The sequence below is a fragment of the Carcharodon carcharias genome, chromosome 10 (genome assembly GCF_017639515.1).
Source record: "Carcharodon carcharias isolate sCarCar2 chromosome 10, sCarCar2.pri, whole genome shotgun sequence".
Taxonomy (NCBI): Eukaryota; Metazoa; Chordata; class Chondrichthyes; order Lamniformes; family Lamnidae; genus Carcharodon; species Carcharodon carcharias.
In genome coordinates this window covers 65566824-65594223 of record NC_054476.1, presented here as the reverse complement: position 1 = coordinate 65594223, position 27400 = coordinate 65566824, and the positions used below count along the sequence as shown (strand labels likewise).

General features: G+C 39.7%; 1 protein-coding gene and 2 non-coding genes across 8 annotated transcripts in view; all 3 read left to right on the top strand.

The window, feature by feature from the left end:
* LOC121283226 (nucleosome assembly protein 1-like 4) overlaps positions 1-27400 on the top strand; it is a 95769-nt gene that overhangs the window by 50230 nt on the left and 18139 nt on the right. For 5 of the 6 annotated variants that reach the window (XM_041197538.1, XM_041197539.1, XM_041197535.1 and 2 more), the window contains 4 exons: positions 7159-7298; positions 8980-9125; positions 17459-17484; positions 18693-18812. In XM_041197538.1, coding sequence (XP_041053472.1) covers positions 7159-7298; positions 8980-9125; positions 17459-17484; positions 18693-18812 — 432 coding nt within the window. Of the gene's footprint in view, positions 1-7158; positions 7299-8979; positions 9126-17367; positions 17486-18692; positions 18813-27400 lie in introns of those variants that run through there. The other variant, XM_041197541.1, reaches the window with a different exon arrangement.
* On the top strand, positions 7769-7898 carry LOC121283702. The gene has a single exon (XR_005944348.1). It is a non-coding gene; the product is annotated as a small nucleolar RNA SNORA54 (small nucleolar RNA).
* Positions 20577-20707, top strand: LOC121283703. The gene has a single exon (XR_005944349.1). It is a non-coding gene; the product is annotated as a small nucleolar RNA SNORA54 (small nucleolar RNA).

Below are 27400 nucleotides of genomic sequence, written 5' to 3'. Positions count from 1 at the left end.
TAAAACTAATATTTAAGTAGGAGAAAGTGACTAATGCTAGTAATCTGAAATAACTAGGAAATGCTGAAAATGCAAAACACTTCAATCAGCATCTGTGACTAGGGTATTAACAGGTCCAGGTTAGGTGCGTGGAAGCTTGGAGTTTGGATGGGAAACCCAGAGACTTTCCTGCATGCTGTGAAATTTTAACTACAGCCTATGCCTTTTGTACTTGGCAGGATCACCGTCCAGGTTTCTTGAGGACTGGGAAGCATGACTATTGTTAAATGTGCAGAGCAGGTTAAATCAGGACTGCCAGCCTCATTAAAATATATATATTGTCAGTCTGCTCCTGGGAATGGGTTGGCTAACCATCCCTTGTTTTTCCTTAAATTCAGAAGCGATGTTGAGATTCAGATTTTTAATTTTAATACCTCACTCAACCCACCTTATTTGGGGTGTGAAAATTCACCCCTTTAAGTCAAGAAGGCTGGCTATGATCTCTGATGTGTGTAACCCCCTCAAAGGAATGGTTGATTTAATAGATAATCAGGCATTTAGTAATATTGAACATTTGAAAGAATCTTTGAAGACTATAATCTCAGAGTAAATGGGTGAAATGATCTGGAATCTGCTTAATAGATTTCTAGATCTAAAAGATCATCTGTGACTAATACAGAGAGAAATACAGGACAAAGAATGTGAAAACGATGAGGGTGAAAAGACATGGAAGGAAGAGGTTAATGTAAAACATGAGAAAATTGGGGAAACCGAAGGAGGATGGGGAACTCAAATGAGCGACATCTAGCAGGATCTGAAATTATAAAAAAGTGCTTTAAATCACTAGTCTGAGTTTGAGAAACTTCTGTTGAGGCTATTTGTGTGATGCTGTATCAAATTAGATTTCACTCGGGTTGGGGGGGAGTGGAAATGACTGTGCACCAGGTCTGTCCACCTTTCTGGATATTACTTGAATCAGCAGGTGTAAGAATTGCATTTAAGATTATAAAGAAATAGGAGTAAGAGTTGACTATCAGGCCCTTGAGCCTGCTCAGTCATTCAATAAGAATATATTCAATGACCCAGCCTCCACTTCTCTCTGGGGAAGAGAATTCCAAAGATTAACAGCCCTCAGAAGAAATTTATCCTCAACTCAATCTTGAATGAGAGCTTAACTCTGTTTTTCTCTCTCCGTAAATGCTGCTAGACCTGCTGAGTTTTTCTAGCCTTTTCTGTTTTTTATTTTGGATGCGAAATCCCTTATTTTGAAACTGTGCCCCCTAGTTCTAGATTCCTTCTCAGCGTCCACCCTGTCGAGCCCCTTCAGCATTTTATGTATCAATAAGATCACATACTCATTGAGAAGAATGAGAGATGTCCAACCTGCTCAATGTTTCCTCATAAAACAACATCTTCATTCCAAGACTCAACCTAGTGAACTCATTTAACCTGAACTCACTCAACCTATCTGTATGCCTTTGTTTGCCATTATTGATTCCCCAGTCTCATCCTTTAAGGTATATTGAATACTATTTTGAGTGCTGTAAAAAAAAAAAAATTAGGGGCTTTGCAGGCCCTGCAGACAGTGCACAGAAGAGCAATAAGGCTGACCTCTTGCTGAAAGTGCTATAAAGAGAGATTTGATGGGTTGGTAGTATTCAGTCTCGAGCAGAAACCTCTTTTAAGGATTGACAGATATGCCAGGTGCATAATGTAGAAAGGAACAGCAGATAGTATTTTCTGATCAGTCAATGGGCAGGATAGGAGGGTTTGAAAAAGTATATTTAGAATGAATGTCCTTTTCACAGAGGATATTCAGTGGCTGGGATGAGTTCCCAGGAGGGGTGATTTGAGACTTGGCCACAATTTTCATTTAAGTAGTAAGGTTTAATTTTCCAAAGGATAGAAAATTTGGAATGAATATTAGGGGCTGTAACTTCCAACTAGCATCGGAAAGTGCTGGCCTCAAAAATTAGAAGAAATAAATGCACAGTTACCATTTCCGTTCGCCGGAGCTATTTGGGAGCTGCGTCGAAAGAATCCTCACAGGCCCCAGCGAAGTCCTGATCCAGCATATTCAATGGGGCCATGCCCCCTTTTTTTTTTTGTACTTGCTGTTGTAAAGCAGGTAAATTTAATGGGCCAGGGAAATTGACAGGCCTGGGGAAGGTAAATGTCTAAGGTAAGCAGATAGGATTTGGGGGGTTGGGAGTCCGAGGTCAGGGATTGGGGGAGCGTGGGGGGAGATCCGATGTTGTGCATTGGGGACTGAGTTCAGTAGAGTGGGGGAAGTGAGGTTGTCGGAGGTCCTCCGGTTTGGGGGGGGGTGGGGGCGGTGGTGATTGGGGGGAGTCCAGTGGAGTCGGTCTGGGTCTTTACAGTAGTTACCCAGAAGTTATAAGAGGTTTTGATTCTTACTTTTTCATGGTAACTATTGGTATAACCCCGGAAGAACCATTGAAGTTTGCGATTTAAATCGCTTTTTCAGATGGTTCCCAGTGCAGCACAATTGTCCAGAGGAAGTTAGCACTTCTGGGCAATTGCCGTGCAAACCCTTGCCTGGAAACCTGCCAGAGGGATTCCCCAGCGCATCTCCGAAGTACCCCCCAAATCTGACGCTGGGGAGCGTGGAAGTTACGGGCCTAGAAGTTCGGATCCTTTCTTTGTAGTGAACTAAGTCTGTTCTGGATTATCTGGAATCCAGGAACAAAAATGTTTTCTCTGCAAGCTGCCAATTTTCCCTTGGCTCTTGAGTCTTTTGGGCTTTTTTTGTATCCTCCTCTGTAACAGACACAAGGTATTCGTTTAGTTTCTCTGCCATTTTCTTATTCCCCTTTATGAATTCACCTATGTTTGTAATGACCCCCAAGTTTGTCTTTGCTAATCTTTTCCTTTTTACATACCTATAAAAGTTTTTACGGTCCATTTGTTTCTCGCCAGTTTACTTTCATATTTTATTTTCTCTTTATCAATTTCTTGGTTGTTCTTTGCTGAATTCTAAAATGCTCCCAATCCTCAGACTTACTACTTTGTTGGCAACTTTATAGGTCTCCTTTTTCGATCTAATACAATCCTTAACTTCTCTTGATAGCCTTGGTTGGATCGCTTTTCCTGCTGAATTTTTGTAACTCCAATATAAATCTTTTGTAAACCATGTTCTAATTGTTTAAATGCTAGCTATTGCCCTGTCCACTGTCATATCTTCTAACGCAGTTTACGAACCTACCACAGCCAACTTGCCCCTCATACCTTCGTAGTTTCCTTTGCTTAGATCAAAGACTCACGTTTCAGATTGAACAACATCACTTTCAAACCCATTTCCCCCACACTAATCTTTGAATCATGCTCTCTAATCTTACTTACTCTACACCAATTTGCTCGCAGCTCCAGGTAATAACCCAGAGATTATTACCTTTTGCCTTTTAAGTTCTGCTTTTAATTTAGCCCCTAGCTGCTCGTACACTCTTTGCAGGACCTCCCTCTTTCTTCTACCTATGTTGTTGGCATCTATGTGAACTAGTGACAACTGAATCCTGCCCATCCCACTGCAAGTTGCTGTCCAGCCCAGAACAGATGTCCCAAACCTCCAAGCCTGGCACTGGGCAGGCAACACAGCCTTCTGGGCTCCTGCTTTCAGCTGCAGAGAACTGTGTCTATCCCCCTGACTATACTCTTCCCGACTACCAAACATTCCTATTAATTGCCCCCCCACCACCACACTTGAATTGCTTCCTGCACCACAGTGCCTTGGCCAGTTTGCTCATCCACCCTGCAGTCCCTGCTTTGACCCATACATCAAACCTGTTCGTCAGTTGCAAAGGTTGAGGTTCCTCCACTTCTACGTCCTAGATTCTCCCCACCTACCCTGTTCAGTCACCCTCCTGTCCATCACCACGGACTAAATCAGACGACCCTATCTTCAGGGGCGTGACTGCCTCCTGGAACAAAATGTCCAGCTAACTTCTTCCCTCCCTAATGCGTTGTAATGTCTGCAGTTCAATGACTGAGCCAAAGTCCCTCCAGCAAGACACTTAATGCAGATGTGTTTGCCTTGGATCATGCTGTCCATAAGCGCTCTTATTCTGCAGCCGCCACACGTCACCTGCCCTGCCATCTTTATGACGTTTAAATAATTACTTTACTGATTAATTTAAATCCTTTCTACTCCTGCCTGTGCTTATATTCTTCTTATTTCAATAAATGTTCCACTTACCCTGATTGAAATTCCCTAGTTAAGGCAAATAGGTTTGCTGGTGAGTATATTCTAATAAGCTTTACTACTATTAGTAAATCTACTACTACTTTCAACTACGAAAGTGACCCTAGTTTTGAAAGATAAATGAGAAAAATATTGACCAACCAATCAACTACCTGTTTTCCTGTGACGTCACACTTGATTTTTCTCAGAACAAGGTCAATTCAATCTGGAGCCACAGACTGGGCTGGACTGGACTGGACTGACTGCCTGTCTCTGGGTTCTCCTTTTGCCCGTTCCTCTAGGTGCTGCTGACTTCCTGTCTCGGGGTTCTCCTCTTGCCCGCTCTTCTGTCCATATACTTTGCTGTCTGCCCCCATCCCCCCTCTATGCTTGTCACACACCCTCCCCTCTTTTATTTCTCTTCCCCCATCTTTGAAGCAAGTGTTTTTATATCTGAGCTCTGGGTGGCGCTATAGTTCATTTTGTGAAAGATTCACAAAGTAAGTTTGTTACTTAGTTACCACAAGGATAACTTGCTGTGTGAAGATGCTTTTCTGACCCTCCGCTTTGGAAGGTGTTAGTAAACCTTATTTAATTCTTCTCACCAGTCTACTAGGAGTTCCATATCAAATTTTTTAAGGCTACTTTTATCATTTAGCCTTTATTTTTTAATATATTAATTATTATCCAGGTTTTCAAATATATGTTCAGGCTTGGAATTTTGAGTGAGAGATCAAAAAACAGAATTTTGCAGTGGTAATGCTGAATTTTGCCATGGAATTTACTACCAGTCTGCCAAGTTTGTGGTATGATCTCTCTGCAAGAATATAATGGATTTAAGCCCCTTTTTGGGATTTGAGGTCAATCTGGGCTCATAGTTCAATTCAGTAATAAGAGTATTTGATGGTTGGAGGTGCTGCCCTTTGGTTGAAGCATTAAACTGAGGTCTGTTCTGTTGGTTCATCTGGGCATTAAAAGTTCTATGGCACTATTCAAAGGAGGGAAGAGAGTTCTGGTATTGGTCAATGTATCTTACCTAAGTTCACTTAAAAATAAGATTAACTGTTCAGTGAGCTTGCTGATTGTAGAATGTTGCTGGTACAGTCTGGCTTCTGTTTTTGACTAAGTCGCTGCACTTCAAATTGTCTAGTCGTGTGAAGCACATTGAGACTTGTATATAAATGTATATATGTGCACATTGACACGATTGAAAGATTGTTATATATCTGCCATAACTTAATCTGTTGCAACCTACTGCTAGTCATCACTGAGTACTTTGCAAATAATTAGTTATACTACACTTGTGGAACATCTCTAATTGGCCATTTATTTTTTTCTGCATACAAACCTGTTTTTCATCTCATCTCCTGAAGGTAATGATACTTGATGGTATAACAGGGATTGATATTAAAATTCTCGGCCTTGTTTTCAAATCCTTCTATGTCTTTGCCCTCCCTATCTTTCTCGTGCCCACAACCCATTGCAATTTCGGCTTCTTGGGTGTCCCCAATATTAACCACCCCACCATTGATAGTCATGCCTTCAGCTGCCTAGGCCCTGGGCTCTGAAATTCCATTTCTATACCTCTCTGCTGCCCTGCCTCACTTTCCTGCTTTAAAACCTACCTCTTAAGTGGCTCGATGCCACATTTTGATTTGTAATGCTCCTATGAAGTGCCTTGGGCATTTTATTACGTTAAAGGTGCTCTATAATTATAAGCTGCTGTTGTGTACAATTTTGCCAGCACTGATGGTTATCACTACATATGTCCACTTAGTAGGAGCCACTGATTAGTAATTTCCCTTCAGTACTGCATTGGGCCAAATGAGTATGAATGCAAACACATGAACAGGAAAGAAATAATTTCAATGGCATAATGCCTTCTCATATGATTGGAACAAATTAAAGTTGTTCTCAGTGAATTACTTTTGGACTGTGATGCAAATAAACAGTCGTGGGATTATCAGCACTTTTGAAAGAGGTGCATGGCAAGGGAAGTGTGTGCGTACAAATGTCACCTCCTGGACCTATAACTGCAAAAGAAAAACTTTCCCAAAAGATATCACTGGCATCTTGATCTTCCGTTGAACTGTCAGGTCTTTTCAAATTCAAAAGAACATTTCAAATCCACATGACTTCTTCAAAATGAAGTTTTGAATAATCATAAGGACACAATGTTATTTTAACGGGGAGACGGTGACATAGTTGTATTGTCACTGGAATAGTATTCGAGAGACCCAGGGTAATGCTCTGGGGACCCAGGTTCGAATCCCACTACGGCAGATGGTGAAATTTGAATTCAGTAAAAGTCTGTTGATGACCATGAAACCATTGACAATTGTTGTAAAAACTCATCTCGTTCACTAATGCCCTTTAAGAAAGGAAATCTGCCATCCTTACCTGGTCTGGCCTATATGTGACTCCAGACCCACAGCAATGTGGTTGACTCTTAAAATGACCTCTGAACATGGGCAATAAGTACTAGCCTAGCCAGTGATGCCCACATCCCATGAACTATTTTTAAAAAAAACCTGAGTTTTTCCAGCATTTTCTGTTTTAATACAAGTGTGGTGTCACCCATGATGCCTCATAGGTATTGGTGCAGTTAGTAGCATCCGATATTTTTGAGTAGCTGATGTGGGAGAAAGATTACATATGTTAAGAAAAAATGTCAGTGACACCAGTTTTACTTCGAAATTAGGAAGACATTTTCTTTGCCTACAATTATCTGAGGCTGAGAATGAACAGTCTCAATTTTAATTATCAGCCAAATATAAGAAATTTCTGTTTAATGGAATAACTTTCTTGGCAAAGGGAGACAAGCATCATTCCACCAAATGGCAACATGTCCTTTCCTTCAATGTGAAAACAACTTGCATGTATTCAAGCTTTGAGCCTTTGGGGAGTGGAGGATAGAAAGAATGGTAGGAAAATTTGCTATTTAAGAATATTCTCATTTCGGTAACTGTTTTCTCCAACAGAGTTTTACATTAGAGTTTCACTTTGAACCCAATGATTACTTCACAAATTCTGTGTTAACCAAAACCTACAAGATGAAGTCTGAACCAGATGAGACCGATCCTTTCTCCTTTGAGGGCCCAGAGATAGTTGACTTTGTAGGGTAAGTGAAAAATCATTCATTGACCTGACATGTAATTGCTTGTCGCTGAATTTTGGTGTTAGCTGACAAGTTACTGTCAGGCTTTGACGTGAAGTAGAAAGTCCATGCAGTGGAACAGCAGTATCAGCTCCCTGTGCAAACTGCTGATTTGTGCCTCAAGTTCTCCATAGCTCTGAGACCAAAATAGCAAGACCCAAACAACCCCAAATTTGTTCTTAATTTTATTCCATTCATAGTCCGAAGGCATCTGTCTTGGAAGCTAACTACCCATTAATTGACATTTTTCCTCCTCCAGTTTCTGAATCAAAGTATTCAGATAAACACTTGAAAAAATATATTAAAATGGAAGCAATGTAGAAATAAGAGTAGCTCTGATATGGATCCAGCAATGCCATGAGTGTGATGTGCTAAGTGACATCTTTCTGTCCTAAAATTTCTTTGAACCAAATGTGAAATGAAGTTTGTATGTTTTGCACTGTTCGTAACCTGTTACTTGTCGTTTGTCTTGCATCGGGTTCCATTCCAGTGCTAAATTAATCCCAACAAATTATGGGGCAGGTGCTCATTCTGCTTCTGACCTCTTCAGAGTTGGGAACATATTTCTACTGCTAAGTTGAAACTCTACTCTCCAGTTCCTACTTGTCTGAATATTTATCGTACCTGAGAGCCCAGGAGGCTCATTTTTTCCCTCAGTGTTTCAATTCTTTAGCAGCAGATATATTTGAACCATGACCTCGCTCTCTTCTGTATGGATATTGTGATGTTAAGAGCAGAAAAAGCATGTCCCAATCCGGGCATCGGTTTGGGAAGGTAAAGCACATTGTCAAGTAAGTTAATGACTTGGTCCAGATTAGAATTAATCTGACAGTTAATGTAGAACAAAAGCTGTAGCATACCTAAGGGAACTTTCAAGTGCTGAGCCTTTCGAATATCTAATCAGATATGCTATTTGCCAAAGCATGCAGGAGATGATCTTATATACCAGAATTGATGCTGAGATTATTCATTTCTAGCTATGGCTATGCAACATTATGCAACTACTGAGGTCAGTAGACCTCAATACTAACTGTAAATGACACTTGGAACCCAAGACTGAGTGCATGTGTAATATGGCACAATATAAAGATAAACTTGCCTCGACTCAAGCACCCTTTGTCAAGCAGTATGATAGTGGTCATGTAGACATAAAGATCAAATCAGACTTCCTAAAAAAAAATTTGATTGAGTGAGCATGCTTTTCATCAGTTGTACTGATCAGCTTGTACTGCTTTTATATGTTAAAGAGCAAGTAATGGTTAAATTCAAATTTGTGTCCGACCCTGTGCTGTTTAGATGCTAAGTGGCACTGCTGTCAGACAGTTTGAACAACTGAACAATACCAAAGAAGGCATAAGTTTTTTTAAGTATACTTGTAGCAAAATTTAACATTGTTTCATTGGTCTTTATTTGTTCAAGCAATGGAATATATACATCAGTCTTGGTTGGAGAAAGAACTTTGGAAAAGGAGTGAATTTGACTTTAAGAGGGATGGAACATTGAATGCACACATTATAGAAATATTAATTCAATTGAAGAAGCTTGCTAATTAGAAAATTAAACAGAATTCAACTGTTATAAATATGTTTTACAAGTAAATAATTTTGTTGAATCTTAGAATGAGACTAATTGCCCTTTTCAACAGGTGCACCATTGACTGGAAGAAAGGAAAGAATATAACTGTAAAAACTATTAAAAAGAAGCAGAAGCACAAGGGTCGAGGGACAGTTCGAACCATCACCAAACAAGTACCTAATGATTCCTTCTTCAACTTCTTTAATCCAGTAAAAGGTGAGAGATTTGAAAACGCCCAAGAGGCACGTCAATACTAAAACTTGATCAAAATTGCTCCATGAAACCTGGTACTTTTTGATGTTAGATAAACCAGAAATAGTCCCTATACCTGCAGATCCACCTTTTTTTAAAAAAAATGATTATTTCCAATGTGTTTCTCCTGTTCGTGGCAAACTTAAAATTTTTGTAAGCCTCTCAAACAGAAATTTGTATATCTGTGCTTTATAATTTGAAGGTTAGCGTAGCCTAAGTCTGTTATTTGGAGAATGTGAAATGCTCACTACATTCTCCTAACACCTCAGTAAGTTGAAAAATTCTCACACCACTCAATCACATTAAAATTTGTCAGAGTATTTGCAGTATAATTATGTGCAAGTGCAGAAGGACCATGATAGCAATACAGTGCAGCAGTTGTATTGCCTGTAGACTGGATTTAAAACAAAAGGCTTTGAGATCTTTGGAGTTTTTCACAGCAAGTTCTTGGAAACATTGTTTCTGAAGGAAAATTTTGCAAGATAAATCCTGAGTTTTTACAGAGAATCAAAAACTGAAGAGTATCAGAGGGTTTGCTGATTATATAGGGTCTTTCCTTTCAGCAAAACTGTTGAGGTTGGCATTACCTGCCAGCTTTAAACGCATGAAATAACCTTCAAAGCAGCACTGGGGCCTTCTCTTGTCCCTGTGGCAGGAATTCTGAACCACACTTCACTAAGTGCCTGGCTTAACACTTATGCATAAACTGTCAACTTTGCCCAGCAATTAATTCAGGATAGCTGGAGTACTACTAAGACACATGCTAAAACTTTTAAACCTATCCAGCAGCAATCAATACACTTTTATCAGCTCAGAAGAGCCATGGGGATTTGAAATGTTAACTCTGTTCCTCTCGCCACAGATGCTGCCAGACCTGCTGAGTTTTTCCAGCATTTTCTCTTTCTACTTCTAACAGCTGTTTGTTTCCCTGTAGGCTTTCAGTTTATAACCTGTGAAGAGAGTGGATCTTTTTTTAATCATTAAGAAGAAAGATATAAATTGCTATGTCTGTATTCAGAGATGAAAATTAAACAGGAGAGCTCATCAGATGTTTGATTAAAGATCAAAACCAAAAAGAATTGTGGGAATTTCTTAGGGAAAATACTAAATTTAAAATAGCCAATCCTTTAATATTAATGTAAAATACATTTAAAGATGCACATTTCAGAGTTTAATTAGTGGTTAGTGCATGTATTTTCCTTCAAATTCTTAACGTCACAGTTCAGTATAAGGAAAAGGATAAAAGATTGTGGTAGACAATGGCTGCTTTTAAGCTGCTATGAACTAGTATTCCTGTGCAGATTATAAACACTACTAAAAAAACATGTCTGCATGAATGAGCATTTTCTGTTTTTGTGCATCCCTGTACATTTGCTGTCCCTTTCTATTGAGACCCAGCCTACTCTTTTGTGCCTAAGGAAAGCCTAAACTAATGCATATATGTCAGTTAGATCCTGAAGTCTGGCTCCAGATTCCTTGGGAGATGAGAAAAGGAGCAAGTGTGTATAGTGTGTGTGTGGAGGACACAAATTAATAAACATGTGGAAAGAGTCAGTTTACACAAATCAAGGTAAGAGCTATATTGTTGCAAGTGAGGAGAACTACAGGTATAATGAGAGAAAGCAGTTGGAGTTACAGAAAGAAGACAAAGTGAGACCTAAAAAAGTAAGAGGACACAGAATTCAGAGCAATTAGTGAACAGGTGACTGGGGAGAGAAATTTTATGATCCAATATGCAAGGCCAACTAGTGTGTCTATGTATTAAGTTTTGTTTCATGTAAATGTTGTGACTGTTGAGTGATCAGTTCAAACAAAATAGACAATCATAATTGCTTGCATTTATATGGCGATTTTAATGCATAAAGCATTGGCGACAACTGTTAGACACCAAGCAATAAAGGACGAAAGATTAGGGGAGATGACTAAAGGTGTAGTCAGAGCAGTGGGTTTAAAGCAGCTTTTAACAGAGGACAAAGATGTAATGGAAGGTTGAGGGACTGCATTCTAGAATGCAGCTAAAGTTCACAACTCCAGTTAACTGTAGATGGGAGGAGATAAAAGTAGGCCATGCCTGGAGTTATGGAAGGCAAACACATGCATAAGGCTGGAGAGATTGCAGAGGATAATTATGTTGAGACTAATAAAGAACTTGTAGATCTGGGCAAAAATTTTGAATTTGGTTGGATTGATGAGGGCAGGAGTGGTGTTGAAATACATTACAGAACGCACATGAAGTCTTAAACAAGTTGAAGTTTGAGGGATGGGACTTGAGAGGCCAGTGACGAGAGTGTTTTTGATGGACAAGATTTGGTGATGGGAGGTTGGTTTAGGATCAAAATAAATTGTTGGGCTTATCTTCAGTTAGAAGCCAGGCAGAATGTAATCAGGACTAGAATGCAGAATTTTTGGTGAGAATCTAACACAACAGCTTCAGTTTTGCCGATGTTTAGTTAGAGGTTTCTTGCTCATCTGTGGACTGCTGTCTTACTCAGTTAGAAAGGACAACAGTAGTCGTGGAATTAACGACGACTGAGAGATAAGCCTGGGCATTGTCAGCATATGTGTGAAAGCTGATCTCTGGCATACGAGTGATGGCTCTAAGAGGAAGCAAGCCATGGAAACAAAAGGCTAAGAGGTGAAAACACAGTATCTCAGGACCTTGCTGTGTCAGGAGAAAAAGCCACTATAACAGATCTGCTAGCTGCCTTGGAATAAACAGAAGCAGAGCCAAACAAGACAATGCCATACATGTGGACAGCATAGGAGAGGACATGCAAGGAGGATGGAGTGGGCGGCTGTGTTAAATACATAGAGAGGAGGATAAGTAGGAACAGCACACCAAGTCACGATCACGTAAGTTGTCATTGGTGACCTTGTGAAGTGTAGGCTTGGTTTTCTGGACTGAAAGGGAATTGTGCAGTGAATGCTGTGCTGGGCACAGAGTGAGTTGACAGTGTCATGTTGGAAATGCTTGGGGACGAGAGGTAATTGATGGTAATTGTAGAGTACAGAGGGATGATGGATTGGCTTTGAAACATTGGGTATGGATGGCTTTCTTGAAGGGCGAAGAGTGGATACTAAACAAAGGCAGCCATTGAACAGACGCAAATTAGGAGCAGGATTAGGCCATTCGGCCCTTCAAGCCACTCCACTATTTGATAAGATCATGATTGATCTGATTGTAGCCTCAGCTCTACTTTCCTGTCTACCTCCTACAACATTGTCTATCAATAGTCTATCTAACTCAACCTTAAAAATATTCAATGACCTTGCCTCCACTGCTGTTTGGGGAGGAGAATTCCTCAGATTAACAACGCTCAGAATTTCTCCTCTTTTTCCATCTTAAGTAGGAGATCCCTTATTTTTAAACAGTGTCCCCTAGTTCTAATCTCTTCCACATGGGGATACATCTACCTGTCACGTTCCCTCAGGCTCTTGTATGTTTCAATGAGATCACTCTCATTCTTCTAAACTCCGATGGATACAGGTCCAAACCTGCCCAACCTTTCCTCATAACTCCTTGATCCCAGGATTCAGTCGAATTAACCTTCTCTGAGCTGCTTCTAATGCACTTATATCCTTTCTTAAATAAGGAGATCAAAATTGTACACAGTACTCCAGATGTGGTCTGCCCAACACCTTGTACAGCTGTAGCAAAACACCCCTGCTTTTATATTCCATTCCTCTTACAATAAATGCCAACATTCCATCTGTCTTCCTAAACATACTAATTGTGATTCATGTACCAGGCCACCTAGATCCCACTCTCTCTCTATTTAAATAGTATGCTGTTTTTCTGGTGTTCCTGCCAAAATGGACAAATTCACATTTTCCTGCATTATTCTCTGTCTCCATATTTTTGCCCACTCACTTCACTTATCTATATCTCTTTGCAGACTCCTTATGCTGTCTTTAGAATTTGCTCTCCTACCTATCTTTGTGTCATCAAATTTAGTAACTGAATTATATTTGGTCCCTTCATGCAAGTCATTGATATCAATTGTAAATAGTTGAAACCCTAGCACTAATCCCTGTGATAGTCCACTTGTTGCAGCTTGCCAACTCAAATATGACTCATTTCTCACTACTCTGTGCTTGCTGATAGCTAACCAATCCCATGCTACTGTGTTAACTACCTCCCCCCCCCACAACACACACACACCATGAGCTCTTATTTTGTGTAGTAACCTTTGATGTGGCACCATATCAAATGTCTTTTGGAAACCCAGGTACACCACAGGGATGTGTTCTAATTGAAATTAAGGACAGAATATGCTGAAGGTGCACAGCAAGTCAGACAATATCATAAAGGAAAGGACAGTTTATACTATTTTGGATATGTACGCCCTCTATCCATTCAGATAAAGGACGGCACAGGAAAAATCAGTTCACAGAATCTGAATTTTTACACACAAAAGGAGGCTATTCAGCCCACCGGCTCTCTATAGGAGCAGTTTACCCAGTGCCATTCCACCTCACATAACCCTGCACATTCTTCCTTTTCAGATAAAAATCCATTTCTCTCTTGAAAGCCTCAATTAAACCTGCCTCCACTACACACTCAGGCAGTGCGCCAGTAGCTACACAAATAACAAATTTAAGATAATCAGTTGAACTTGTAAGGTGGGTCGTTTGCGCTTGTTCGAAGCGACATACATTCATATGCAGGGACCCATTCTCTGCAAACAAAAGCAATATGTTCAAGCTTTGCGCCTTATTTGAATTGCCCAGAGGCATAGGGAGTCTATGGTTCCTTTCTCCATGGTAATGCCTCAACCAATCAGAGTCACATTGCTTCAATCAATAGCACCCTTTTCTCCTGTAGTATAAATTATTGAGATCATTTGAAATTTGGCATTCTTGCATTTGTCTTGGTGTTTGCAAGATGAAAAGCTTCTATTCAGGGAAACCTAATTTCAAAGTGCTTGATACTGATTCATGCTGCCCAAAAAGAGAAACTGCGTTTTACTTCCTATCATTAACAGTAGCTTCTTTGAAGTGATTTACTGCCTGAAAGAATTTATTGAAATGAGTCTCCTTCAAAATCGGTATTTACCTATGGTGGGAACAGTGAAATGCCTCATATAGCACCTTACATTAGTTAGTGCTATTGATTTTTATTAGAGTTTCAAATGTTTGGCCCCTGAACATAGGTGCTTTGCAATGAGTCATCAATTAAAGAACTATACGCCTAGTGCCATTGAGTCTCCCACCCAACAGCTAAAGGTTCAGGTATAGTTACATGTTGCAACTGTTCAAAGGTAAACTTTCATAACTATAATAGTCATGAACAATCAGATTGGAATTTTTCTGGGAAGGGTAGAGCGAATATTACACAGCGAGTTACCATGGAGATGAAGAATGATGTAGTTTAATTTAAAATGGTGTACAGTAACTGACTATATCCAAATTATTTGCCCAACCCAGACAGAACAGAATCCACAAAAAAATCTTTGAAGCTTATGGGTGTTTAAGTTCTTTTTGTGAATCATGGTGCAATTTGTGTTTTTCGGAGAGTAATTGATGACAACACCCATTGTAATTGCACAACTCCAGTGACTATTCTTGGACCAAAGAATTAAAGCTGCCAACTGTACTGTCTAGGCATCAAGGTGGTTTGTGCACAGAAGTCTTTATGCTACGGAGTTCACCGTTCACTTACTGATTTCAAAAATTGCTTTTGGGTGAAAACTGCCAGTAGTCATTTGCAGATCATTAAAATGTGCAACTCACCTTGCAACCTGCTTGTCCCAATGCTCCCTTTATTCTGTCACAAGATAAGAAAAGCAGGCTATTCTGAATTAATTTGATATTTTCTATACCAAACCTTATGACCTGTTTAAAAAAAATCCACTTAAAGACAGGCTCCTTTTAATAGCCATGTAATTTAACTGATCCATAATTCAATTCTTTTTGATCACCAGAGAATTGCTATCTTAATTTGAATTAGCAGTTTTGAAGTATTGGGACAAGTTGGCAACCAAATAAAGGCTCCCGAAGTCATACAGACTCGAAATATTAACACTGTTTCTCTCTCCACAGATTCTGCCAGACCTGCTGAGTTTTTCCAGCATTTTCTGTTTTTATTTCAGATTTCCAGCATCTGCAGTATTTTATTTTTACCTCATAGCAGATCAGGGAGCTGATCCCATCGGTATGGGTTGAATTTGAACCCACCAATGAGATAAAGGCCAATATCTAATGCATTGCACCACCTAGATGCCAGTTTAAATGGAATTTATATTTTGTCCACTAGTAGAAAACTTTTTCCTGTAAGAAAAACTGTTATAAAAGTATAACCTCAAGGGACATTATCTAAATCTAATGAACTACATTTGAAAAAAGACTTTGTATTGAAATTCCCCTTGAACCGATAGTGAATTGGTTAAATTGAATTGTGAAAGCTATTAACTTGCGGCTTTTTACCCACGCTAACCTGCAGAAAGGCTTTAGCATAGGTGAAAAAATGAATATTCAGCTATTGCTTGGCTTTCTGTAGGAAAATGAAGTAGATTTTAAATACTTTTAACCACTCCCTAACCTAACCTGTCTTTCACTTTTCATTGAGTTGTTGGTTGTTATATATCCTGTCATTCAACTTTGCAATTCTTTTATTGTTGGTGTGGTGGATTTTAGTGCACAAAATATTGGTGTTCTAAGCACTCAAGTGGTGAAATGGAATTTGGCGTAATACTATCTCAAGATGAGAATAATACTGATAATAAGAAAGGGTGAGGAAGAGAGAGATAGTAAACAAGTATTATTAATATTTGGTTTTGTGCCTGGATTATGCACTGCCTACATTTGTCCAACTTGCACATGATAGATAAAAAACCTGCCTTTATCACCTCATCATCAACAGCACCACCAATATCTACACCAGTAATAAGTATATTACCCAAACATTTGCTTGTAAGTTGGAAACAAATCTGAGGCCAGTATTGTAAAGCCCCATGACAAGAAATATCCTAACCATCAGTTACAATAATTCATACATACGTGTGCAACTGTGTAAACATCTGGACCCTCATATACTGTAAGTTAAAAGAAAAAATATTCCTCAGATCTTTGCACGTTAGCTTAGAGTATAGTGGAAATGGACACTTTCTGAAGAAGAAATCAACTTGTCTGTGAATGATAATTCTGGGTATACCAGGATTTGTTCAAACCAAATAAGTATACAGACATGATCTCAGTACTTCTTCTCTGCCTTTTCAAACAAATAATGCATTGACTAAAGTAATTTGGGGATACAAAGGGAAACAATTGTTTCGTGACCTAACCAGCTCCGAGTACATTCCCACAAAACAGAAATATCTTGGCTCCATTAAAGACCACCTTGCATGAATCCCTCTGGAGGCACTTCACCAAATGAGATTATCCATTTCAGTAATCTTGCCACTTTACACATGTAACGAACCCTCCTTAATAACATATTTCCTCTTGTCTTGTCAGCTTTCACACTCACTGGAATGTTAGAGCTTTCTTAAGAATGGATAAGACATTCTCCTAGCAACAAGGGGAATGATAGAGGTGTAAGTGGAATTTGATCAGCCAAGCCTTTCCATTGAAATGGTATAAAGGAATGCAATCAGCCCATAAAGTGCTTGTGAGAAATACTTGAACAGGGGTGTGTATAACTTAACATGCCTGTAATTACTACAGTGATAAAGCTGTCAGCCAACAGGAAGCAGCAGTGCTTCACAACTGAACCTAGCTAAGTTATAACCACATTAATCACACAACTTAACAGAATGGCGAGTAGTCTGTTTTAACGCCAGAGTTACAAATCTGATTCCAATTAAAGGATGTGTTAAAGCATATTTGATGAATCGGTTTCCCTTTTCCTTCCATTGAAGGAGCTCTTGCTCCCATTCTTAAAGGCTACATTAGAGGAGCTGTTCATTTAGAAACTGGTCTAAAACCAACAATTGGTACACTAATTTAGATTTAAACCATAGCTTAGTTACTGAGCAGTCTTAATAGAGTACCATATTTCAAAGAATTTAATTGAGTTTAATATGGATTTCAAAGTGCATGCAGAAAGGTTGCATCTCAATTTGGATCCTGATTCCAGCCATAAACTGATTGAATTTTTTTGTTACCTGATTAGGTCCTAAGGTCTTTAAGAATAATTACAACCTTGAAATAGGTTTTATCAGAACAGTATTAACCACTGTCTATTTTTTTTTATTAAAATCCTCAGTTTGGTGTTGTCCAGCACATCTGTTCCTTACCATAAGAGGACCACCAATGCAGGAAAGGAACTGACGTTTTTTCTTTTTTTCATCTTTCAGTTTCTGGACATGGTGAGGCAGAAATGGTGAGTACTTTTATGGTGCAACTGAGAAGGGGATTTGGTCCTCAGCAGCAGACTGTAGATGTTTCTCAATTGGAATTAAATATTTGTTTAGGAGTATTGCTGTTTTTCCTTTTATGGTCTTCTCGGCATCGTGCACCTCCTACATTCTGCCCTCAGGCCAATGCTACAGGGAGGTGCTTGAGGGGGATTGGTGGAGATTTGATAAGTCTTCCTACGGGTGCCTAGCCTCTGCCCAAAACCTGGCAATACTGCTGAAGAGTAATGTTGAGGATTGAGTTATGTTTCTGAATATTTATTAATAGTCCAATTGTGCGGGGTTACTCTTAAATAACTCATTCCATTGTGGGTGTCGCACATCAGAGAGCTATATTATTTCATTTCATCGCTTGAATATTTCTTTATGTGAATATATAACTTGCTTACAGTGTCAGTTTAAAATGGCTGCTCAAACGGATTGAGATTTTTTTTATTGCTGTATGAATGGAAAAGTGGGTAAATTGTTGCCAAGATCCTTACCTGATAAAGAATGGCATCAATTGCTTGTACATTTGTCCATGACCTTTGGATTTATCCTGTCAAGGCTCTTCAGTTTGCTTATGTCCTAAAGGGGTGTGGAGCACCTGGCTGGTATCTGTCAAACAAACCTGGAACCTGTTTGTGATTGATTGTAATTTGTGTGGGATGCCTTCTTGAATTTCCTTTGTTTCTGTGCGCTTTTGAGCAGAGACAGAGGTACAACTGTGGCTGGTAGTCATTTTTTTTAGTGTAATTCTACTTGGGTACCTAATAAATTGGGATCAATAGTGTGTTTATTAAACCTCAATTTCAACTACAATTCCAGTGTCTGTCACAAACAGCATAGTTACCTTCAAGATGTACTAGAGCCCAAAGACAGTTGTCATTTTGAAATGCAGGTGGCAAATTAAGCATTAATATAAAGCCCATTTCCTCTTCAACGTTAATAAATGTAATTAGTAATTTTAGCAAGATGAGAGGTCATTGCTCTTTCTGCAAACTGAAAACTTGTCTGGGATTTCAATGTTGTGGTAAATGAGCAAAAGCTTGCCTGTGGGGGTGGATTTTTTTTAACCTCGAAGTGGAAAAATTTTATCTGGAGCTTAAATCGTAAGTAATATTGTATCATACTGGTGATTAGTTATATTTCACAGATTAAAATCGTTGCAACATAATTTTACCTTGTTTCCTAGGACGAAGATTCAGAGTTTAATTTAGCTACAGATTTTGAAATTGGGCACTTTTTCCGTGAACGGATAGTTCCTCGAGCAGTTCTGTATTTCACTGGAGAAGCCATAGATGACGATGAGGATGTGAGTACATTGCTAACTTGTGACCAGTTATTTTTGGTAAGTTGTCAAAAGAAAAGCAATGTGACAGTCAAAGATGAGTTGAGAACCTTTAAAGATTCCATTAGGGATGAAATTATGGATGAACAGAAAGTAAAATGCTCTGAGTACTTGAAGTATTCACTGGTCAAAACTTGGAAAATCATACGGAGTTGGAGATCTCTATATAAATGAGGTCTTCTATACAATTGAAAAGATTCAAAACAAATGAATCCCCTGGGATAGGCAGTGTCTATATCAGAATATTGAAGACAAATGAAGTCTGATCAGTGTTAATAATTAGTATGAAGAAATTTATGAATGCTATGGAGATGACACCAGATTTAAAACAAGCTAAAGTACACATATTTGAGAAGTAGAACAAATATGATGGTTGTAATTGCAGACATATCCATGAACTTCATTGTATGTTAAAATTAGGGAATGATTGTCAGGGACTAAATTTAATATCTGTATAAGATTGTAATAATTCTGAATCAAGATAGCTTTTAATGAAAAGATCCTATCTGATTATGACTTTTTCGAGGATGCCTAAAATGGGAATGAAGCCTTCCCTTTTGTTCTCAAAAAATACTTTGATAAAATTGCTCATGGAGGATAGTTACTAGAAAAGAAATAGCAGGAAACTGAGTGTAGCTAAGGAATTGGTTGAAGGAAGAAAGTACTAAATAATTATTAGGGACTGATGTCAGGATTGTGGTTTTTGGGGGTGGTGGTGGTGGTGGGGTAGCAGAATGCTGAGTGGTGTTCCCCACAGTTCAATGCTGGAGCCATCATCTATCTTGATACATTAGCTTTAGTTTGTTAATACCACGCATGGATGGGGTTGGTGAAGAGAGGGGACATAGGGGCTGTTGAGATGAGCACGGTAGTGATGGCAGACTAAACTTTCGCCTATAACTTCTGAGCTCCGTACAGTATATCTATAACTTATGAGCTCCATACAGTATATCTTGCGGGGTGGTGGGGGGACGACTCCAAAGTTGCGCTGGGGAACGCACCCCAGACATTTCCAGATAAGGACTATACAGCAATTGCTCGGGAAGTTCAAATTTCCTTTGAGCAATTGCCTGCACTGGGAACTTTCTGAAAATGCGATTTAAATCGCAAGTTCGGATGGTTCCAACTGTCATACAGCAATAGTTGTCCAGAAAACGTTAGAGTTAAAACCACTTCTAGCTTCTGGGTAACTAAAGCACTACCCCACCCCAACTCCTTCATGGGACGCCCCCAAACCCCACCATCATGAGACAGCCAGAAAGAGAGAGCAATGCACGTGCATCCCTTCTACCCGTGCCCCCCCAACCACCACCACCACCACAAACTCATCCCCCATTACAGTCTACACTCCCTGACTGCTCTCTTCCACCCCAACCCACCCACCATTTGGCCCACCCTGACCACACCCAAGCCAGGACCGATCCAACCACCCAAATCCTACCCACTTAGCTTATGCACTCACCTTTTCCCTGGCTTGTCAAAAACTTATCTAATTTATAGCAGTTTAGTGCTGTTTTAAAAAAAAGTGTGTGGTTTATTTACCTTCAACTGAGCTGCCCTTGACTGTAGACCCTGGGAACCCACAGGGCTGGAGTGATCCTGCCCAGCCTGAATTGGAAAGCGTGGTGTGATAAGAACAGCTTCATTTTAAGGTTTAAAAAAAAAACTAGGAGGCATGGTAATCCGACTCAATTGCCATTCCACCAAAAGTTACGGACCACTGTGTCCCTGCACTGTTCGTAACCTGTTGTTAATGATTTCTGTTACAATTGGGTTCCATTCCAGTGCCACATCAATTCAATAAAAGCCATTGGCTGAAAGCTGATCCATAGCTTGGCCTGGTTGGAGTTGAAACAGTTCTTGCCTTTATATTGAGCAGTAAACAACAGCTAGATGTCTCATGAAATTGACCCTGTGATTGTCGGAGAAGAAGTCAGATATCATTGCACTCATTTAATAACTTGCCAAAATCCTTGGGTAATCGTTGAAACAAAGCTCCGTGCTTTCAGACTCTATTAATATTAGCTAGGTGACCATTGCTCAAGTTAAATCACTTTGTAGCAAGAGCTTAAAGCAAATCTGGGATCAGTTTAGGCAGAACATAAGAAATCAGAGGAGTAGGCCATTCAGGCCCTTGAGCCTGCTCTACCATTCAACTAGATAATAGCTGATCATCTATCTCAATGTCATTTTCCTGCACTTATCCCTACATTACTTGATGCCTTTAATATCCAGAAATCTATCTCTGTCTTGAGCATACTCAATGACAGCCTCCACAGTTATCTGGGTTAGAGAATCCCAAAGATTCATCACTCTCTGAGTGAAGAAATCCTCCTCCTCCTCAGTCCTAAATGGCCTATCTCTTATTCTGAGACTGTGGTTCTAGACTCCCCAGCCAGGGGAAACATCCTACAGCAACCCTTTCATGCCTTGTAAGAATTTTGTATGTCTCAATGAGGTCACACTCATTCTTCTAAACTCTAGAGAATACAGGCCCAAACTCCTCATAGGACAATCCCGTCATCCCAGGAATCAGTCTGATGAACTTTCATTTCACTCCCTCTATGGCAAGTATGCCCTTCCTTGGGTAAGGAGACCAAAACTTTTCGCAGCACATCAGATGTGGTCTCACCAAAGCTCTATACAATTGCAGCAAGACATTTTTACTCCTGTACTGAAATCCTTTTGCAATATACCATTTGCATTTCCAATTGCTTGCTACACCTGCATTTTAGCTTTAAGTGATTCGTGAACAAGGGCACCCAAGTCCCTTTGGACATCATCACTTCCCAATTCCTCACCATTTAAGGAATATTCTGCAATCCGGTTTTCCTACCAGTGCAGACAACTTCCCATTTTTCTGCGTTATATTCCACCTGTAAAGTTCTTGCCTTATTCACTTAGCTTGTCTAAATCCCCTTGAAGTCTCTTTGCATCTTCCTCGCAACTCATGTTCCCTCTAAGTTTTGTGTCATCTGCAAGCTTAGAAATATTACATTTGGTCCCGACATCCAGTCATTATTATAGATTGCAAATAGCTGCGGCTCAAGCACTGATCCTTGTGGCACATCACTAGTCACAGCCTGCCAACCTGAGGATGACCTGTTTATTCCTACTCTGTTTTCTGTCTGTTGACCAATTCTCAATCATGTCAGATCGGGGGCAATATACTGACGTTCCCTAATTCTGTGTACTAACATCTTGTGCGGGACCTTATCGAAAGCCTTCTGAAAATCCAAATACCAATCCACTGATTTTACTTTATGCTACAAGTAACATCCTCAGAAAAACTCTGATATGTCAATCATGATTTCGCTTCCATATATCCATGTTGAATCTGCCCAATCATATTATTTTCTAAGCCTCCAGATATCACGTCCTTTATTATAGATTCTAGAATTTTCCCTGCTATTGATGTCAGACTATCAAGTCTGTGGTACTCTGGTTCCCCTCTCCCTCCTTTCTTAAATAATAAGGTTTTATTTGCTACCTTCCAGTCTACAGGAACCGTTCCTAAAATTCTATAGTTTCTGAAACATAGGACATTGGAAAATAAGATTTAGGAGCAGGAGTAGGCCATTTGGCCTTTCGAACATGCTCCGCTATCCAATATGATCATGGCTAATCGATTGTGATATCAGCTTCACCTTCCTGTCAGCCAACACCCTTGCTGTAACATTTGTCGTCTATCAAAAATGTACCTCACTCAGCCTTGAATAAATTTAAAGACTCGGGCTCCACTACTTTCTGGCGAAGAGAATTCTGTTGACCAATGACCCTCCAAGAGAAAAAATGTTTCCTTATCTCTGTCTTAAGAGGTAGGCCTCTTATTCTCAAACTATATCCCCTTGTTTTAGAGGAAACATGTTCCAGGCATACACCCTATTAAGTCCCCTCTAGATCTTGTATATTTCAATAAGATCACCTCTCATTCTTCTTAACTCCAATGGGTATGGGCCCAAGCTGTTCAACCTTTTTTCTTAGAATAAGCCCTTTCCCCCCCCCCCAGGAATGAGTCGAGTAAACCTTCTCTGAAGTGCTTCTGAAGCAGTCATATCTTTTTTTTCAAATAAGGAGCACAAAACTATACATAGTATTCCAGATATGGTCTCACCAAGACCCTGTATAACTGCATAAAGCTTCCTCTATTTTTTTTATTCGTCTCGATGTGGGTGTCGCTGGCCAGGCCAGCATTTATTGCCCATCCCTAATTGCCATTGCTAGGCCATTTCAGAGGGCATTTAAGAGTTAACCACATTGCTGTGAGTCTGGAGTCACAGATGTTGGCCAGACTAGGTAAGGATGGCAGATTTCCTTCCCTAAAGGACATTAGTGAACCAGATGGGTTTTTATGATGAATGACAATGGTACCTGTGCCTCCTCTTGACAACATACTTTCCTACCTAAAATAAAAGCAAAATACCGGAAAAACTGAGTAGGTCTGACAGCATCTGTGGAGAGAGTAAAACAAAGTTAATGTTTTGAGTCTGCATGGCCCTTCTTCAGCGCTCTGAAGAAGACCATGTACCCTCAACTTGTGTAGTAACCTCTGTTGTGGTACTTTATCTAAAGCTATTGGAAATCTAAGTATACCACATGTAATAGTTCCCCTTTATCCATCTTGAGTATTATTTTGTCAAAAAACTCATACATCGGTTAAACACGATTTCCCTTCTTCAGAGCTCTGAAGAAGGGTCATACGGACTTGAAACGTTAACTTTGTTTTTCTCTCTCCACAGATGGTGTCAGACCTCTTTTTAAAAAAATTTTCTACCTATCTTGATGTCATCAGCAAATTTAGCTACCCCACACACATACACACACACACACACACACACACACACACACACACACCCTCTTCCCCCCCCCCCCCGCCCAACTTCATCCAAGTCATTGATATAGATTATAAGAATTTGAGCACTGATATCTCTGGCACTCCACAAGTGACAGCTTGCCAATTCAAAAAAGATGCATTTGACCCTAATCACTGCTTCCTACTAGTTAACAAATCTTTTATCCATCCTAATAGGTTACTTCCTAAACCATGTACCCTCAACTTGTGTAGTAACCTTTGTTGTGGTACTTTATCTAAAGCCTATTGGAAATCTAAGTATACCCCATCTACCGGTTCCCCTTTATCCACCTTGAGTATTATTGTGTCAAAAAACTCTTAATACAACAGTTAAACACAATTTCCCTTTCATAAAGCCATGTTGGGTCTGTCTGATCACATTGTGATTTTCTAATATCCTTCTTAATAATGGGTTTTAGCACTTTCCCTATGACAGATGTTAGGTAACTGGCCTATAGTTCCCTACTTTCTACCTTCGCCCCTTCTTGAATAATGGTGTTAAATTGGCTGTTTTCTAGTCCAGAATCCAAGGAATTTTGGAAGTTTATAACCAATGCATTCACTATCTGTGGCACCACTTCTTTTAAGACTCTAGGATGTAGGACATCCAATCCTAGGGACGTGTCAGCTTTTAGGCCTAATAGTTTTCCCAGCACCCTTTCCCTAGTGATAGTGATCACTTTAAGTTCATCCCTCCCTATCACTTCTTGATTATCGAGCATTTTTGGGGAGCTTTCTAAGTCTTCTACCATGAAGATAGACACAAAATACTTGTTCAATGCTTCTGTCATTTCTTTGTTTTCCATTGCCAATTCCCCAGGCACACTCTAGAGGACCCACACTAGTTTTAGTTACCCTTTTCCTGTTTAAAACTTGCAGAAACTCTTATTATCTATTTTTATATTACTAGCTAGTTTCTTATACTCTTCTTTCTGCATCTTTATCTTTTTAGCCTTTGCGGGTTCTTAAAATCTGTCCATTCCTCTGACCTACCATAAATCTTTGCAGATTTGTATAGTGTTTCTTTCAGTTTAATACTATCCTTAACGTCCTTTTGGAAGTTATGACCAGTGCATCTACTGTCTCTACAGCCCCTACCTTCAGCACTCTGGGATGCAGATCATCAGATCCATGGGATTTACTAATCTTCAGTCCTGTTAACTTCTCCAGTACTCAATACTAATTATTTGCTCATACTAATTCCTTTCAGTTCTTCATTCTCACTAGTCCCTCGGCTCTCTGGTATTTTTGGGATGCTTTTTGTATCCTCCACTGTGAAGACAGACACAAAGTATTTGCTTAGTTTCCCAGCAATTTCCTTATTCCCCATTATAAATTCTCCTGTCTCTGCCTGTACTAGACCCACATTTGGCTAACTGTTCCCTTTTACACACCTATAGCAACTTTTACAGTCCATTTTTATGTTTCTTGCTAGTTTACTTTCATATTCTATCTTCCCTTTCTTTATCAGTTTCGTGGTGTTCCTTTGCTGAATTCTGAAATGCTCCCAATCCTCAGGCTTACTACTCTTTTTGGCAACTTTATAGGCCTCGTCTTCCGATCTACTACAATCCTTAACTTCTCTTGTTAGCTATGGTTGGATCACTTTTCCTTCTGGGTTTTCGTGCCTCAAAAGAATGTAACTTTGTTGTAAATCATTTAATAATTCTTTAAATGCCAGTCTACCATCATACCTTTTAATGTAGTTTTCCAGTCTACGACGGGCAACTTCCCCCTCTTACCTTTGTAAAACAATAAAGAAGCCCTAGAGGCTTAGAAAACCAGAAGAGCAGGGTGACCAAAATCAAGAAATCAGGCATTTAGCCTAACATCTGTCATTGGGAAGATGCTAGAATCCACCATTAAGGAAGATGCAGGACATTAAGAAAATCATTATACAACTGAGCAGAGCTAATATGCTTTTATGAAAGAGAAATAGCATTTGACAAATTTATTAGTTTTTATTAGAGGATATAATGAGCAGGATGTTTAAGGGGGAAACCAATAGACGTAGTGTATTTGGATTCTCAAAAAAACATTCATTAAGGTGCCACATAAAAGGTTATGGTGCTGGATGTAATGTGTTATCATGGGTAGAGAATTGGCTAACTAGCAGAGAAAAAGAGACTGGTTAAATGGGTTATTTTCAGCTTGGCAAACTAACTAGTGAAGTGCTGCAGGGATCAGTGCTGGGGCCTCAATTGTTTACAATCTATATTAATAACTTCAATGTATTGGAGCTAAGTTTGCTGACAATATGAAGATAACATAGGAAAAACAAGTTGTGAGGAGGACAGCATCTGCAAACGGATACAGATAGGTTAAGTGAGTGCGCAAATGGAGTAGTCAGTTCACAGCACAGGAGGCCATTTGGCCCATCGAGCCCTTGTTCGCTCTCCGTGGAACAGTCCAGTCAGTCCCACTCCCCAGCTCGATTCCCGGGCCCTGCAAGTTTATTTCCTTCAAGTGCCCATCCAATTTCCTTTTCAAATCATTGACTACTTCCGGTCCGGTCACCTTTGTGGGCAGTGCATTCCAGATCATTCACACTCGCTGCATAAAAAGATTCCTCCTCACATTCCCCCTATAACTCTTGCCAAAACTTAAAACCTGTGCCCCCTGGCCCTTTTACAATCAGCTAATGGGAACAGTTCTTCCTTTTCTACCTTATCCAAACCTGTCAAAAGCTAGTACACTACTATCAAATCTCCCTCAATTTCCTTTGCTCCAAGGAGAACAAACCCAGTGATTCAAATCTATCCTTGTAACTAAAATCCCCCATTCCTGGAACCATTCTTCTGTACCGTCTCAAGGACAAATATCCAAATTAGGAGCAGTCCATTCAACCCCTCAAGCTTGCTTCACTATTCAATAAGATCATGGCTGATCTGATCGTGGCCTCAGTTCCACATTCCCACCTACCCCCAATTACCTTTGACTACCTCGTTAGAATCTTTCTACTTCTGCCTTAAAAATATTCATTGATCCTGCCTCCACTGCTTTCTTAGGAAGAATTCCAAAGGCTTTCAACCCTCAGAAAAATTTCTACTCAGTCTTAAATGGGTGCCCACTAGTTCTAGTCTCTCCCACAAGGGGAAACATCCTTTTAGCATCCACCCTGTCAAGTCCTCTGAGGATCTTTTCCGCTTCAATAAGATCACCTCTTGTTCTTCTAAACTCCAATGGATATAGGCTCAACCTGTCCAGCCTTTTTCTGATAACACCTCCCCCTAGCCCAGCCCAGATATCAGTCGAATTTGCCTCATGTGAACTACTTGTGCATTTATATCCTTTCTTAAATAAGGAGAGAAAAACTCTACACACTACTTTAGATGTGATCTCACCAATGCCCTTTCCAACTATAGCAAAACATCCCTACTTTTATATTCCATTCCCCTTGCAATAACAAGTTTTTGTCAACATTCCATTTGCTTTCCTAATCATTTGCTGCATCTGCATACTAACTTTTTGTGATCTATGTACCAGGAAAACCAGATTCCTGTATGTTGTGGGAAAGTGTGAAGCTATCGATTAGTAAGAAGGATAGAAAAGCAAAATATTATTGAAATAGAGGGAGACTACAGATTGCTTGGTACAGAGGGATCCGGGTGTTCTCATACATGAATCACATGCAGGTACAGCAATTAAATAGGAAGGCAAATGGTTGTTGGACTTTATTGCAAAGAGGATGGAGTATGAA